Consider the following 15,396-nt stretch of genomic DNA (forward strand, 5'->3'; position numbering starts at 1 on the left):
CAGTATATCCAATATAAATTTGCAGTCTTGTGAATCTTATTAATTGGCCCTTCTATTACAGTTTTGGGCCCACAGAGCTTCGACTGTCAGCAATGGAGCCTCGAAAGAATTACAACCAGGACGAAATATATGAGCTTACGAAGGCGTGCAAAGGGAAATTCCTTCACCTACTAGAGAGCGGGGCCCCGCAAGAACAACATTCGTGTCACGAATTCATCAGAAAACAATACGACAGTTTTAGAGTTTGGATAGCGACTACCGGGGCCTTGGCTCCGTCGGAAGCATCGCTTGACCATCGGTTGAGAGATCACGGACATATCCTCCTAGCGATAGTTGAATTGCTCTTCTTGATTCAGGATTGTTTAAAAGATGGTAAGATCGAAGTCGCGTGCACAATGTTCATTTGATTTAATCCAAAATTTCAACTTTATCCTAAATGGTCCGTTTGCTGGACTCTACTAAGTTCACCGATCTGGAATATGCCAGCGGGATAAAGTGGTTCGCGCTATTGTTCAACATATTGGAGCTACTAGCGCGCTGTTCTTGTCCGACTAGACCGCTACCTCTAGAATTCTAATATATTGGAGAGTTGGTACTACTGTATCTGACATCAATATCGGGCTGAAGACTCAAGACGTTAATACTAATAGGAGGGGTGTAGAACCGTGTACGATTGAAAGCGATGATCAAGTCGATGAGAATAGCCAAATTAAAACCAAAGATCGAGAGGTCCAGAACATCGTTAGCCAACATGGGGCATTGAATAGAGCTCTTGAATGCCTCCATCAGCTCGCATCATCTATTCGGCGGGCTTCTATACCAAATTCTCAATTCGATCTTTCCGCTAGGCTTTTCAAAGGCGCAAAATTATACGATCCTAATTATCTCGATTATATGAAACGGTTATTGAAATATAGATTCCCATCTGCGGCTGAGTCACTCATTGATCAACTCGCCACCTCAATGTCACGGCGTCAAAACTTGCTACTCTATAAGGCTAGACATGCCCAGAAATTAAGCCAGAACCGTGATCATATCATACCCTCAGCTTTCACTGGATCTAATTCACCTCAAAATATTGAGACAGCTTCGGCAAAGCACGCCACCGGGGTCGAGCGCTCAATACAGACTGAAACTCAACTTCCCCTAAGAAAGGCCGGCTTATCCTTTGCTTATTCAAATACTGAGGCCTCTCGGCTTCTTTTGAATAAAGCTACTCCGAGATGGCGGGCCTCGTCGTCTATTACTAGCACTCGCGCGGGCGTGGGGTTGCGCAATGACCAAGGCGTCTATCCTTCTATCCCAACATTTTCTAAGGATGACGAATTCTGCATTTGCCCTTATTGTTTCCAGACGCTAGCTACAAAGAAGCTAAGTCCACAGTGGTCTGGAGGCAAGATGGGTGCGGGTTCAAGCCCACAGTACTGGAGGTTTGTATAAATCACGGCCCTAGTTTCATCATTCTATATATTTTATTTAATGGGAGACCTGCTGGAGCTAATGCCACCAATGTCGTTAGAAATCATTACGACGATGATATCAAGCCATTCGTCTGTATATCTGAAGCTTGTAACGATCCTCTCCAGTTTTTTTCAAAATTTGATAGTTGGGAAAAGCATATGGTTAGTCAACACTCCGAGGATTGGCCCCGGACAGTTCATTCAATCGCCTGGTGCTGTGATATCGATGACTGCCGGCTCGACGAGAAGGTTTTTTATCAGCTGAAAGACTTTGAGGAGCACTTAGAAGGAAAACCTAAACGACACTTTTCGGCGAATCAAATCACCGCCCTCGCAGTTCGTAAACAAAGGACTATTCGAAGGGAAGTTGGAACTTGTCCCTTATGTGAAGTAGTGATTAGTGGTCTCGTATCTAACCTCCAAAACTCGCCACTGGCGGACCATATTGGAGGCCATTTGCACTACTTAGCAAGCCTTTGTACCATAGAACTAAATATAGTTCCAGATAACACTGATTCTGAGAGCCAGTCCAAGAGACGAAGGACGAAGGAAGGCTCACAAACTGATTCAAGGGGCCAGTTGCTAACCGACGTTGAAAGAGAAGAACTTATATTTTACGATGATAACGCAATTACAGATATAAGTTCTAACGCCGCGAACACACACTACCAATCACCCGATCGCGAGCCAGCAGGCCCCGGCCGTACAGTCAATCGATACTATTTTATGGTTCAAAACTACAATCCCACCGACGATCTAGTTTTACAGCATTTTGCACGTAGTAAACTGTACCATCTTAAAGATACTACAATTGGACCAAGGGTTGGGCCTCAGCAGAATTCGGGTGTTGAAACTCGAAACGAAGTATCGGTAGAAGTTGGAATTCAACATTCCAATAGCTCTATCTATACGTCGCTAGAGTTTCCATTCGCAAACGAAAGTTCTGACGTCTATAATGAATACCAAGATCTGGTTTCAAGAGACTTGGATAGGGTAAAGTATGGTTGAGAGTTCCAATTGCTCTTCCACAATATAAAGCTAGATTTTTTGACTAACGATAATAACCGTCAGCTCGGGCGCTGGGAAGCGCCTCAAGTTATCACATCCTAAAGGCCCGCACCCTATGCTTACGTGCCCGTTCGCGAAAGGTGATCCTACTACCTATCCGCGTTGTATCTTTATCAGTCGCAGAAATCTATCAGGAATCAAGTAAGATTTCGCCTCAAAATCAACAAAACTGATTTCTAAGAATGAGCTAGCTAACTTTTTCCTAGGGAGCATCTTAAGCGAAATCATTTCGGAGGCGCGTTACCTCCGGTTATTAAAACCTCGAAATCATGGTCCGATCTTTTCGCCTATTGTAATCCTGAGTGGCAGAGAATCTACCCAGATCCTTGTAAGCATAAGTATCCCTTTAGGTGCTCACCTGATCTGTTAGATCTAGGTGTCGTTATTCTCTATAATTATTGCCGGTTTAGCAGCTGAGACTAGACAAATATTAGACAACTTGTCTATGGGCGAGATACTCTCAAAGCCGACGGAAAATTCAGGAACTACGAGTCCGAGCGCAGCCCCATTGAGGCCTCAGCCAGAAGATATAATTTTTGGTAATTCTAGCGATCAAACTGAATACAACCAAAAAAAGGCTCCATCCGATCCTGTCACTATCGTTGAAGGCGACGCCCCTTTCCTGGACACCCTCAATCGGCCACAGGGTTCATCTTTGCTATTTGACTGGCCTCAAACCCAGGAAGTACTTCAGAGTTCATACAACGATATCGGATCGCTCGCTAGGGAGTGGGGGTCTGTGACACTGTGCGAGTTAGAGATCGAGACGGCTAGCCTACATAATATTGTAGACTCGGATCCCGATATTGATCAAAAAGTTGGGACACCAGTACTTGGTACATATGGATCTTCCTTCTCAGACCAATCAATCGGACATTTCGGTTTCTCTAACTAACCATCGTGGTGATCTTGTAGTGCTAGACGAGCCGCCTAAGGTGACAGAACAAGAAACCCGGAAGAAGAGGTATGATATTAGTGTTCGTAGGCCGTCGAAGGGAGCGAACTCTCCCTCCATTGAACAGCCGGGCCCAAAAATCTTCACATTCAATGACCTCACTGAATTCAGAAGCGGATTCGAACACTGGATGAAATCGGAATTTGTCGATCCATTATTCTCCTGGGACGAGATGTTATTGTTCAACTCTCTAGAAGGAGGCCCTCTACGGTCCTTAGAAGAGGTTGTCACCAGTATTAAACAAATACTATTTTGGTACCGAACACCTGAAGTAGCGTTATACCTCTTAATGAAGGATGACACACTTAGCCACCCACAGCCTAGCGCCACAGTTCAGCATCAGCGAGCAGAATAAAAAGCTGGTATTAACGAATCTGTGGTAGTTTGCTCGGCTCCATGACATAACCCCACACCAATCAATGGAATTTCGGAGGCATATAAAGGTTGGGTTAGTGATATCAATTTAGTTACGCTAAAAGAGCTGGTTACGCTTTCGAAATCTAGGGGTAAAGCGTCGTCTTGTTTTAAATCCAGAATACTTTTCATCGTCTCAGCGAGCACAATTCTAGGGCTTCTTATGCTATGGTATACTAGTAGCCCCTTTATGGTATTAGTTATCGCGCATTTATAATTTTCCAATAAATTTGTAAAGTACACAGCATACTGAGAAGTTACTCCATTTAAGCGTTGGCACTAGTCGGGAAATTCTGGACATCAAATAGCTAGTCCTATGATAGGAAATATAACTCGCGAGCAAAGAGAATATGATGTAAAAATGTACTATATGCTGTAAACATGATCTAGAAGCTAGGCAGCAACAATCAAATACAAAATATGCAAGACCACCGAAGAGCTAATAGGGTTTATTTCTCCTCGCCACTGTTCCAACCCCTCTCGTAAGGCCAATAACTCCAACTGATCCTCCCGCATTCAAATCGCCAATCGTCCCAGGCAGCTTCTCCAAATTCTTTTTATTGCCTCTCACTAGATCCTCAGGTTCTATACCAACCGAGTCATTTATATTCAACCCCAAAATAAACATATTGAACGTATTCAATTTCTGCGTCCATCGGCGTCGGAATTGGTATATAGCAGCAAGAGTAACGATTCCCAAGGTCCACGAAGCGAGCATAGCCAAAATAACTTCAGGAGGGACAACCCCCCGCACGAGGACCTTTCCTGGAGTTGCAAGCGTGATGTTGGGATTAGACCAACTCAGTGATGTATCCACAGTACCATCGTACATCAGCTGTAAAGCGTATGAATGGTGTATTCTCAGCAACGTCGATCTTAAATCGTCTGCTTGAATGACACTGCTCAAGTACTCGTCCCCCCGGTCTGTGTTACGCAACTCCCTCCAATAAAACCCCGTACTGGTTAATAAGTTATAGTACCAGTCGGTGAAAAGAGGAGTCCCTGGCCCATACTCCATAGAAATAGGAATGCCGTTAATGGTCCAATATTTGGCAGATACCACTCGATTTGCGACTCCGTGTTCAAACCGTAAGGGAGTAATGTAAGTGCTAGAGAGGTCACCACCCCGAAGTCTTGGATCTGCGGAAGTAAAATTGGAATAAGATGCCGTAATTCCATCCACATCTGCAAATCCAACATCTGAACTGGCAAAACACCGGCAGCCAACTGCTGTTTGGTTTGGATATATGCCGCGTAAATCCTGAAGTTCATTCTTTTCGACGCCGCGGACGGTAATATTTACATAGCCGTAATATCCAAGTACCCGGTTCTCCGGTATTGCTTGCCACAAAGCGACCTCCAACAGTACGGGCTTGTTGATTCCAGGAAACTCATCTATAGCGGAGTAGGCTGGATAAGTGTACTTATTTGTTTGTGTAAAATTTATCCATGGTATACTGGTTCCGACCTCCATGGTGGCATTTACGTATGGTTGGCTAAGTCTCGTCATATTCCTCCTAAGCAAGGTTACTATTGTATTATTTTCTTCGTCGGTTGGGTCAAGCACGACGTTGCCTGTTGGGTTCGTATTCATAATGTCGGACAAATTTCGTCGTTGATTTAAGATAGTAAACTCATCCGCAGATTTTACCACGGTGCAGTTGTAGCTGACAAGTAATCCGAAGACTCTATTAGCCACAAAAGGATAGTCGGCTTGCGATGTTAGAAATATTGGAGTCGTTGCGTCATCAGGCATCATATTCCGTGTCGTCACATTTAGAGGAGCTCTAGATCCTGCTTTAGTATAGAGCTGTCCTCGAGGCAATTGTCCGGCGATACCAGATGTTCTACCGTTAGTCTCGCGATCTAAAAAGTCTTGTCCGGATCTCTGACTAGATTAATATTAAGTATGGTAATTAGTACGAGAAATATTTAATCCGTGATATGGTATTTGATCATTATCGAATTATCGCGCACAGTTGTTCTACTTACTTAAAGCTTGTCTCATTTCTACCGAGAACATTCCCACCGGTTGGACCGTTCTTAAAATCGATTGCAAATCCGTCGACTGTTTGCATGGTCAGACCGGTCAACGGCCAAGCGATGAATCCAATCATGTTCAGAAAGGTTAACATGTTCCAGAGTCGGCCGTTACTTTGCCCAAGGAAAGATCTTTTTTTAATCATTAAAAAGATATTTTTGATCCAATTGCTCGGGTCCGCGAAACTATTAGCTGCCAGCTCTAGTAATCTAGGAGTTATGCATTAGTTATCGCGCTCTATTTATCCAAAATCGCTCGTAGGTCTTACATTCTAGAGTTTGCAGGCGACCACCACTTTGCCATAGTCATCGAAGCGACCGATCCAGATATACAATACGTCCCCAAATTTAGACCGAAGGTTGCCAACACGAACCACGAATAGTTGACAAGTTCAGCATTGTCCAAGTAGCCCCTGATGACCCATGCTTCTCCACTTTCTTCTGAGTATCTCAGCCATCTTAGATATGTGAGCGTATAATATGATACTAAAGTGAGCGGGATCACAATGGAAAGTACCGCCCGAAGAAGAAAGCGGTCCAGGGGTTGGCCTTGGTTTCCATTACTAGGAGGCTGCTCAGTAATTTAGAAATGTTAGATCTAAAGAACTCCCGCCCAACTTAACCGCGTCGGTATCTTTTGACATGCAGATATAAGATTAACTAACCTTGTTAATTGTGGGATCTACATGAGTGCTAACCACTTGCGGCCCAGGTTTTGGTTGAGTGTACTTGCAATACATATCATGGTCAGCAATTTATATTATCCTAAATACCTAGGTAACCTCGAATCCATTGATATACGTACCGATACTTGCAAGCTCGGCACCGGCTTCCTCTGCGTGTGGGATATACCGATTTGGTCTGGTATCCTATTGGTCTGGTCCGCCAGTGTGTTTGAACTTGACCATGGATGTGCGTGTAAGGCGCCGCTAGTCAATCCTTTTTGGAATATTGTATCGTCGGAATAGTTATCGTTTAAATTTGCGTTGGTATTCCATGGTAGATGTTCGTATTTATGGTCTGAAGACATGATGGATTCAACGCTGAATTCGTTCTTCTATTGAAATTTCTATGCGGATTCAAAACCCGAGCGACAGACCAAGGCCGAAGAGATCCAGCAATATAATATACCTTTAATATATTCCTGAGAGCTTAAGAGAACCCCGCACCGCAATTACTAACTAGCCCCGCCACAAAACAACCTTTCGTAAGTATCTGAGCTAACCTGGTTAGTGTCGAGATTACGCATTTAAATGCAATTCCAAATTGACAGGCTCACAACACATCTTCACCATCCATATATTATTAGACACCCTGCTGCACAAAATTCTTGCATCTGCGTATGCCCCAGTCCACTATTGATATCGCATCCACCATATTATTGTCGAAAGTCTGCTGTGAGATTTTAGCTCCATTAATACCATCGACACGGCCCGGATGTATCGAACCTCGATGTACGCATGTGGCAACGACCTCTGCCTTGAGGTACTAAATATATGTGAATGTATCGTAAGTATTTACATGCATACATCGCTGGAACTATGCTAGCGTTCCTCGTGCAGGTGAGGTTGCTTATGTGTTCTCGTTAACCAAACCCTGCAAATGTATCGCCAAGATAGCTGGGCGTTGCCGATTCCTCAGCCCACGAGCTTTCAAAGGTTCAAATGTTCGATTGAATTCCTCCCCTGGCACGCCGGCGGCTTATCTCTGGTTATATCATGGCTAATGTCAATTCTATGCGCATATGCGTGTGTATTTTACTGCAGGCGAGTCTCACATCATCGAAAATGCGAAGTTAGGAGCGCGCGATTGTGTTTCAAAATATTAATAGATTACTTGCAATGCTATCGTACTATATAATCTAATAAAACTTAAGGAGCATGACGGGCAGCTAGACGACATGCAAAATATAGTCCACCTTCAATCATGAGAGCACACTTGCACACCCGCAATCTGCCCACCACCTGTATTTTCGACGCTCTTGTGTTCTACCCCGCTCCGTCACACCTACCACCACTCTCAGTTATATGATCAGGCGGTATATAAGGCTCTTAGGTGCCGGCACAGTTGTTATGGCAGTAGTTGAAAGTAACTCTGCATGATCCCCAAAACCAAACCGACCCACAACGCTTACAATTGCCCAAGTCTTCGTCGTAAATTGATCGACCCCTATTTTGGGTTAGTAACCTATCCGGTGGTGGAGTTAATTAGTTAATTAGTTTGAATACATACTTTGCAATAAGATTGCCAATGGTTGCAACACCAGCCCTCGCTGCTGATTCATAATCTCGAGAATCTCCACACGTATACATGGCAAGGCATTTACCAGTATTATAGCTGTCGTAGCTCCGCCAATGCCTTATCGGACCCCAGACCTTATCCCACGAGCGGATGTTCTTGTTCGAATACAGGAAAGCTTCTAGGGCCTCGATGCAGGCTTTCGCCTTTACCATGCCGCAGCTACTGGACCCTTTACAGTCCCAGCTGTCTCGTTTTTCGAGATTACCCCTGACTTCTAGGGCGGGATTTGAACTCGAAGCCGCTGTTCCAGGACTTGATGGTTGCGATGTGGAGCGTGGTAAGCACAGCACCCCAGGAATCATAAATACTTGAATGGAAGACAAAAGAATGAATATTTTTAAGAGGTTGAGGCCGAACATTTTGGAACAATCGCTTTGCTGGTAGATAACTAAGATTTATTTCGTAGCTTTTTTTCAGGGCGAGGACTGTTGATGATGGTTAAGAAAAAAACCATTAACCGTGAAGAGGGCTATCGTGTCAATTTATAACTCTATTCGTGATGATGATAGACAGTATTGTCATGATTGCATCAATTATCCTCCAGGAGCTAACCTCACATCGGCACTGTCAATATTATCGTCAATGGAGATGTATTCATCATCATCGCGAAGGTATCCCGCCAATTAACGTGGATCAACGTTTCCTTCTCGCGGAGGCCTGTTTTAATTATAATTAATCTACAAGTGCGAATAGATACTCGGGTCATATCCGAATTTACAATTAGGTAACTCCAAGATTAAAGGATTCTGGCTGTGCAATTTTCATATTCGCTGAGGGCGGCCTGGGCAGCGAATGCTCAAGTGCTGTTGTGGCAGCGTCGTTGCGACCACGACACAACACCCAATTGCAAACATAGATCCTCGTAGGTGCATGTGGGTAGAAGCGAAGACTCGGGAATTTAGCCGACGCAGCACAAGGCCAAAGTCTAAAACTTTAACTTGATTACTTCATTTTTTCCTAGGAGTGGTTTGCGATGATTAATCCGGGCGCCGGATATTAGGGAGTCGCCGCAATAATATTAATAATGGATCCGTTCGCTCACAACGACGGCTAGCGTTTCGGATACGATTGCCCTGCACATTAACACATGTCACACAGCGTCGCGTTTTTGTTGGAGATTGGTATTTTGACCACCCCTAAAAGTGTCAATAGCTTGCAGCTTTGACTATATCTGGGTGGAATGATTTTACGCTCGCACCGAAATCTCACGCCTTGGTATTGTAGCATGCTAGTGAAAGGTAAGGAAATGTGAAATGAAAAGATGGAAGTGGTCGTGCACGTGCCTGTGAGTGGCTGGAGGCGTTGTAAGTGTATGGTCTATTGAGCTCCTGGTTTACGAGGCCTAGGACGAAATATGAAAACTCAATTAGCCTAGGTTTCTATCGCGTCCAGCCCGAGACGAGACTTCATTCATGATACCTGCCCGATGTTCACACAAGTAGGTATCTAGACCATTTTATCTAGGTTTGTCCAAAGTATAAATTGACGGAGATGCCGCTAGAAAAATATCTTTTGTTTATCAAAAAATATCAGCCATCCAACGCTTCCACCCCGAAACACACATTTTTCTATTTGAAGCCTAATTATAATCTAAATCCTTTTTCAAATATACAATTACCCTACTATACGAGTAGCAACATGAAGCTCTTCGCTTTTACCCAAGCCTTTCTTCTCTTGTTTATTTTTCTTGTACAAGACACACTGAGCTTGCCAACTTCTCTTCCCAACGATACAAGGGACACCAGCTTAAACCTTGCTCTTGAAACTAGATCCCAGCTCGAGAGAAGAGATAGTTGGGATTGTAAGGGGTCAGGAGTCTGTGGCATTCACATCAACCCCGAATCATGTCTACAAGCACTTGCCAAATTCAACCCTGCTGTCACGTATCGTGGACAAGTTCGTCAATTTCAAGATAACGGCGGCGCAAGGCTCGGCAGCTGTTTTGTTGAATACGCCTGCGGGAAGAAAAAGGATTACATTTCCGCTGCAGAATATGGGGTCTCTACTGGACAATCGATTCGAGAAAGGTATGTGTTTTAAATCGTAGTGGGAATATCCTCGTATTTATTTGTGGTATTCAATAATCTTGCTGATATAATCGGCCTAGGGGTAAATCAATCTATTCGCTCGGCGGCTGTAAAAAGTGCGGAACGGTTTGGTTCTGGGGGTCATGCAGAGTTACCTTCAACTATTGTTACCATAAGGGATGTTAAACAATGCTTAATGCATATTTAGTTTGCTTCGACTTGTAGTTAGGTTTTAATTAGTCTCGTTCCCAAGTGTTAATTAGGAAACGTTGAGTTAAGAGGCATGCATGCCGATTTGGAGAAGTATTGAACATTGCATTTTCCTTTCCTGGGTTGGGTCTACACAAATTACATTCTTTTTGGGGAGATTGAAAAGGTTCTGTGAAATATTTTGATCGGCTAGAACTATTTAAAACATTGCTCAATTCTCTCACCAGATCGAACACTTCTAAGCAATATCTCCTGTAATAGGCCCGCCTAGGCCTGGCTGCCGGCTAACCTGTTTTAACGATTCTTTATCAAAAGCTATATGGATTACCTTCTCTAAAATTATGAAACTATAAAGGGATGGTTGATTAAAATCGCACTATTTGGTTAGTTACTGTGCAAATCTTTGTCGCATTGCCTCGCAAAGGGATTTTTAAACCCGATCAAGGTGACCTGCGGGTGCGCTCGAGACCTGCTATACCTGATGTATTTCATAGGCATGGCTAAGATCATTTATAACAGGATTTGCCTGACTGCTTTAGCAGAAGAGACTGAGAGAGAACGCATGTATACAATGCGTAAGATTGGGACTCGCTGTAGAACTCATTAAACTGCTGGCTAAACCGCTGGCGGTAGACTATTCTAATTCTAGGAAATTTTGACCAAATTCCCAAATAAACAATTCATTTTCTATTTCAACTTTTATTTTTTCTTAAACAAGCTTACTTTTTTTGAAATTTTTATGTATTATTCCTGCTAAAGCAGTTTGCAAATAATATAGATCGGTGAGCAGCGTTGCGCAATATAATATATCTTATGTTATGAGGTGTGAGTAAGCGTAAAAGGACAATGTGTGTCGCAAGACACCATATTTAGTATGTTGCATACTATGCATCTTCGTGTCCAGTGCGTAACTGTAGTCTCTGGATCTGAAGGTAATCCCTTATGGTCACATAAGCTAAAGGGACCTAAACTAGTCTTGTTCTTCTGGACTCGTATAATTGACGGGTATGTTTGTGTTGTAGGTGTGATATTCCGACACAAGGCCTTGGCGGATATTGGCGCTGGTAGACATGGACTCTGTCAATGCAGCAGGGCAATTGGGATATATCGATATTGACGTCCCTCAAGCGATTCGCTATATCGTATGATGCCGAGTCGAGGACCTAGAGTGCATGATTCCGCAAGAAGGACCTTTGGGATACTCAGAGCTGACGTTTCTGGGTACGAGATCGACTAGAGCTGACCAGCTTCACCTTTCAACATCGTGATACGTATCGATACTTTAAAACTCCGGGTTCAACACAAACTTCATGTCCTGTTAAAAAAGTCGGTTATGTCAATTAATTAGCCCAGCAGAGTCTTTATGCAGGTTGGTATTACCTCTAAGGCTCCTCCAAGATCACCATCCGCTGTATCGCTCAGAGAAAACTTTGCAAGGCGACTCTTCCTCGCTTGTAGGGCAACAATATTCTATAATTTAAAACATGGAAATTAACCTATTTCCAATTGAAGATTAATTTCCGACCTGGATCACAAACCTGTTCGACTGTTTTCTCTGTAATATATCTGATTACGGTAACGGTTTTTTTTTGCCCCATCCTATAGGCCCTTGCGATAGCCTGCTCCTCTATCGCGGGGTTCCACTGTGGCTCAATCATATGGACTTTGTCCGCGTTTGTTAATGTCAAACTAAAAAGCAGTTAGAGAATGAGTTTACGGTCTGTATATGGAGGTTCGATCTCACCCAACAGCGCATGAATCTATAGTCATAATCAGCACAGATATACTTGCGTCCTCTTGAAACCGTTTTACAATCGAGCTTCTATTGATTGCGTTTGTGCCTCCATCTATTCTTAGAAACTTGATTCCGACGTTCGAAAACATTTCGCCAAGTATTTCCAGTGTTGAACGCCACTTTGTAAAAGCAAGGCTAGATACATTTTTCCATGGTTAATTCGAGATTCATAAATGGGGCACGTTTGGATTTGCTTTACCTCTTCGATCCAGAACAAGACGATTCTTTGATGTTGGAAACAACGGCGCTGAGCTTAGAAGAGTATCCTGGCTCTGCTAGATACTGTGTTCCGGCTGGAAAAAACTGTTCAGAAGTTGGGGGCGATAGCATTCCAAAATCAGGAGCTGGAGGGCGCAGATTCGCAGATACGACGGGGTTATATTCTGATACGACCCCGAGATTAGGAATTATGTCGATGTTTAGCAGCCGACCACACTCCGGGCAACCTTCAAGCTCGTTTAGCATGGCTTGTGTGTCGGATCCATTTATAGTGCAGAGCTGGCATCCGTCGCTTGTAGGGACATCGCGCCCTGGGGACATGGCAGGAGAGCGACTGAAATCAGCTATTAGTGGAACCGTCCCGTGATTGCAAAGCCTTCTTAGTTTCATCATTGTGGCAAATAGCACGCAAGTTTTTGATTTTTGATCCATGCAGACTAATTTGTCGAATTCATTCTGGCAGTCTGCAAGAATGCTCTCATATTTTGCTTGTTCCTCTGCGCAAAGTGCAACGGGTATTATCTTCATTTCTAATGGCGGAAGTTCTAGAAGAGAGCTACTTCTACGCAGACAGATAATCCGAAGGAGGTATTGCAGATTGACTAAGGAAGTGTCGGAGTCGGTTCGAAGTGGGTCGATGATATGCTTCTCAAATAATCCTTTGTCACAGAAAGGAGTGAAGCGAAGGAATTTTAAAAGTGATCTGAGGTCATGTAAACTATTTTGGATCGGTGTCCCAGTTAAACACCATCTGGTCTCGGCCCTAAGACTTTGAGCAGCTTTGAACAACTGGGTTGACTGATTCCGAATCCAGTGTGCTGTAGACAAATATAAATTAACGAACAGAAATTGTAAACGAAGACCTTAATTCCGGTCAGTTGATCGGAGTTCGTAACTCACCTTCGTCAAGCACAACTCTTAGCCAGTTGGAATCTTGAAGAACCCGACCTTTTTGTGAATCAGCAGCAAGAGTGTGATACGTGGTCAAAACTACGTCGTATCCCAATAAAGCATCATTTTTTTTGACGCGTGAGTCGCCATGGAAATGATAACATTTCATTGCGCCGGGCTGGAAACGTCTAGATAGAATTATTAGAGTCATGGACAAATACATACTTTCAGTTCTTGCGATATTGGTGCGGAGGCTGCTACCTATGGATCTCTGAATCCCACACATCCAATATCTCTATGGCCATTTTTAGTGAGGGGAAGAAACTTTAAGATTGGAAAGCTTACGTCTCGAAGGGAGCACCACTAGTGTTGGACCAAGATTCTCCCCAGCTGCTTGCCTCGAGCATGTAATAGCAGTCAACATTGTTAATGTTTTCCCCAAGCCCATAGCGTCTGCGATAATACCGCCACGACATGCGCCTAAGCGCTGTGGCACTAGACTAGAAAGAGATACGTTAACGCAAAGAAAGTGGCTATATGGGATACCAAATTTACACTAACGATGTTTCAACTAGTTGTAGGAACTCACTATCTATCGTATGTGATAGAGCTGAGTCTTCACGGCAAAGGATAAAACGGATGCCTTCAATTTGGTGGCTATGAAATATTAGTCGAAATTGTATTCGCCATACCGACAGATCTACTCACGGCTTTAGTTTGGTACCAATTAGGTGAAAATTTCCTATCGACTCCACGTCGGTTGTGTGGGATACGGGAAGGTGGGCCTCTCCCAATGATTCCAAAACATTCTCCACCGCTTGCGACATTCGCTGCAACCTTTCATCGGCAGGCATCGGCCCGATGAGGTGCCTTAGGTCTGACATAATATCACCATCATAAAGATAATGGGGATTCAAGTATTTAGTCCCAGATTCTAGGAATACGGGATGTTGAAGGTATGCATGAGCGTTATCGAGCGCATCTCCCACTTTATGGATGGTGCCTTCTGGTCCGACGATATTTATTGTTATGTCAATTCGGGTCTTCTTCTTTGTTGGCTTCCGAGGGATCTTCCCAAAACTAATAGAAGATATAACCGCGCGAAAGAACACCCCATCGAAGCCTTGAAGCCGGCGTAGGCAGAGTGCGGTACGAAAATCGATCAGTCCAAAAGTAGTGCTGTCAGGCTTTGATAGTAGGTACGCGCCTTCTTGATGCCGCAAGTCGAAGCTATGGAAAGACGTCCAAGGTTGAATTAAGCCATCTGAAATTTTAATGTAGGTAACTTCAGCTTTAACGTCGGTCAGTGCACCATAGCATACGTTTTTTGGGGGGACATGCTCGATTTGAGCGTCTGTTGCGATCTGGTCCTTGGGCTGACTCGCCTCCCAGTCCATAGGTTTGGTTCCATCAGATACGGATCGTACTCTCTTCCTCTGAATTTCATTATCTGCAAACGGAGATCCGTCTCTCGACCTTTTTTGCTGCATCGCGATCCCACCTGCGATTCGATGAGCGCGCTCCGACCGCTAGCCACGGGCAAATTTCAGTTCAAGATAAGTTGGCTCCAACGCATTTAATATTTGCTAAGGCCCGAGAGATACAACGACTCGCACCAGTTGGAGGAAGGATATACGGATCTAAAGATTAGTACTAGGGATCTATCAGCGCTAAAACATTTGCAATGGGAAGTTAAAGATGAAATTTAGTTGTAAGTAAGGACATCATGTTTGTATCCACCCCCAAATCGGTCGGGCTTTACGCGAGCGTTGTTTCCTGTTAACGAGGCGCGAAAATCGAAATCCGACAGCCTCAAACAATCTTTTGCATAGCCCACAAGTCTCGACGCAAGGCATTGTTTTTCGGTAGCTCGCCAGCTTTCTATTGATTTAAGTGGCCCGGGTCTGGATTCATAGAGAAGCTGCAGGAAGGCTGAGGCTTGGGCGTTTTCTGCGGCCCACGGGAAGACACAATGAACAAGGCTTGCGTGAAGCCAGCCCAGCCTTCCTGGAAGGA

General features: G+C 44.0%; 5 protein-coding genes across 5 annotated transcripts; 2 read left to right on the forward strand and 3 right to left on the reverse strand.

Annotated features, from left to right (window-relative positions):
- Nucleotides 1-92: 92 nt before the first annotated feature.
- AOL_s00210g214 (uncharacterized protein) lies at nt 93-3,838 on the forward strand (the record flags this gene model as incomplete). The annotated part of the gene is made up of 7 exons (XM_011129016.1): nt 93-372; nt 662-1,430; nt 1,520-2,458; nt 2,532-2,669; nt 2,735-2,856; nt 2,939-3,364; nt 3,444-3,838. The coding sequence occupies 7 exons, from the start codon at nt 93-95 to the stop codon at nt 3,836-3,838; spliced, it is 3,069 nt and encodes a 1,022-aa protein (XP_011127318.1).
- Nucleotides 3,839-4,336: 498 nt separating this feature from the next.
- Nucleotides 4,337-6,967, reverse strand: AOL_s00210g215 (uncharacterized protein; the record flags this gene model as incomplete). The annotated part of the gene is made up of 5 exons (XM_011129017.1): nt 4,337-5,789; nt 5,890-6,147; nt 6,207-6,508; nt 6,603-6,665; nt 6,743-6,967. The coding sequence occupies 5 exons, from the start codon at nt 6,965-6,967 to the stop codon at nt 4,337-4,339; spliced, it is 2,301 nt and encodes a 766-aa protein (XP_011127319.1).
- A 1,021-nt stretch (nt 6,968-7,988) lies between these two features.
- On the reverse strand, nt 7,989-8,597 carry AOL_s00210g216 (uncharacterized protein; the record flags this gene model as incomplete). Its single annotated transcript, XM_011129018.1, has 2 exons — nt 7,989-8,106; nt 8,170-8,597. 2 exons carry the CDS (start codon nt 8,595-8,597, stop codon nt 7,989-7,991), a joined length of 546 nt encoding a protein of 181 aa, XP_011127320.1.
- Nucleotides 8,598-9,876: 1,279 nt separating this feature from the next.
- Nucleotides 9,877-10,278, forward strand: AOL_s00210g217 (uncharacterized protein; the record flags this gene model as incomplete). Its single annotated transcript, XM_011129019.1, has 1 exon — nt 9,877-10,278. The coding sequence occupies one exon, from the start codon at nt 9,877-9,879 to the stop codon at nt 10,276-10,278; it is 402 nt and encodes a 133-aa protein (XP_011127321.1).
- Nucleotides 10,279-11,757: 1,479 nt separating this feature from the next.
- On the reverse strand, nt 11,758-14,870 carry AOL_s00210g218 (uncharacterized protein; the record flags this gene model as incomplete). Its single annotated transcript, XM_011129020.1, has 10 exons — nt 11,758-11,790; nt 11,856-11,945; nt 12,014-12,164; nt 12,220-12,405; nt 12,470-13,307; nt 13,390-13,568; nt 13,642-13,675; nt 13,726-13,880; nt 13,942-14,037; nt 14,089-14,870. 10 exons carry the CDS (start codon nt 14,868-14,870, stop codon nt 11,758-11,760), a joined length of 2,544 nt encoding a protein of 847 aa, XP_011127322.1.
- Between the last annotated feature and the right edge of the window lie 526 nt (nt 14,871-15,396).

This window comes from Orbilia oligospora (assembly GCF_000225545.1).
Source record: "Orbilia oligospora ATCC 24927 unplaced genomic scaffold scaffold00210, whole genome shotgun sequence".
In the NCBI taxonomy this organism is placed as follows: Eukaryota; Fungi; Ascomycota; class Orbiliomycetes; order Orbiliales; family Orbiliaceae; genus Orbilia; species Orbilia oligospora.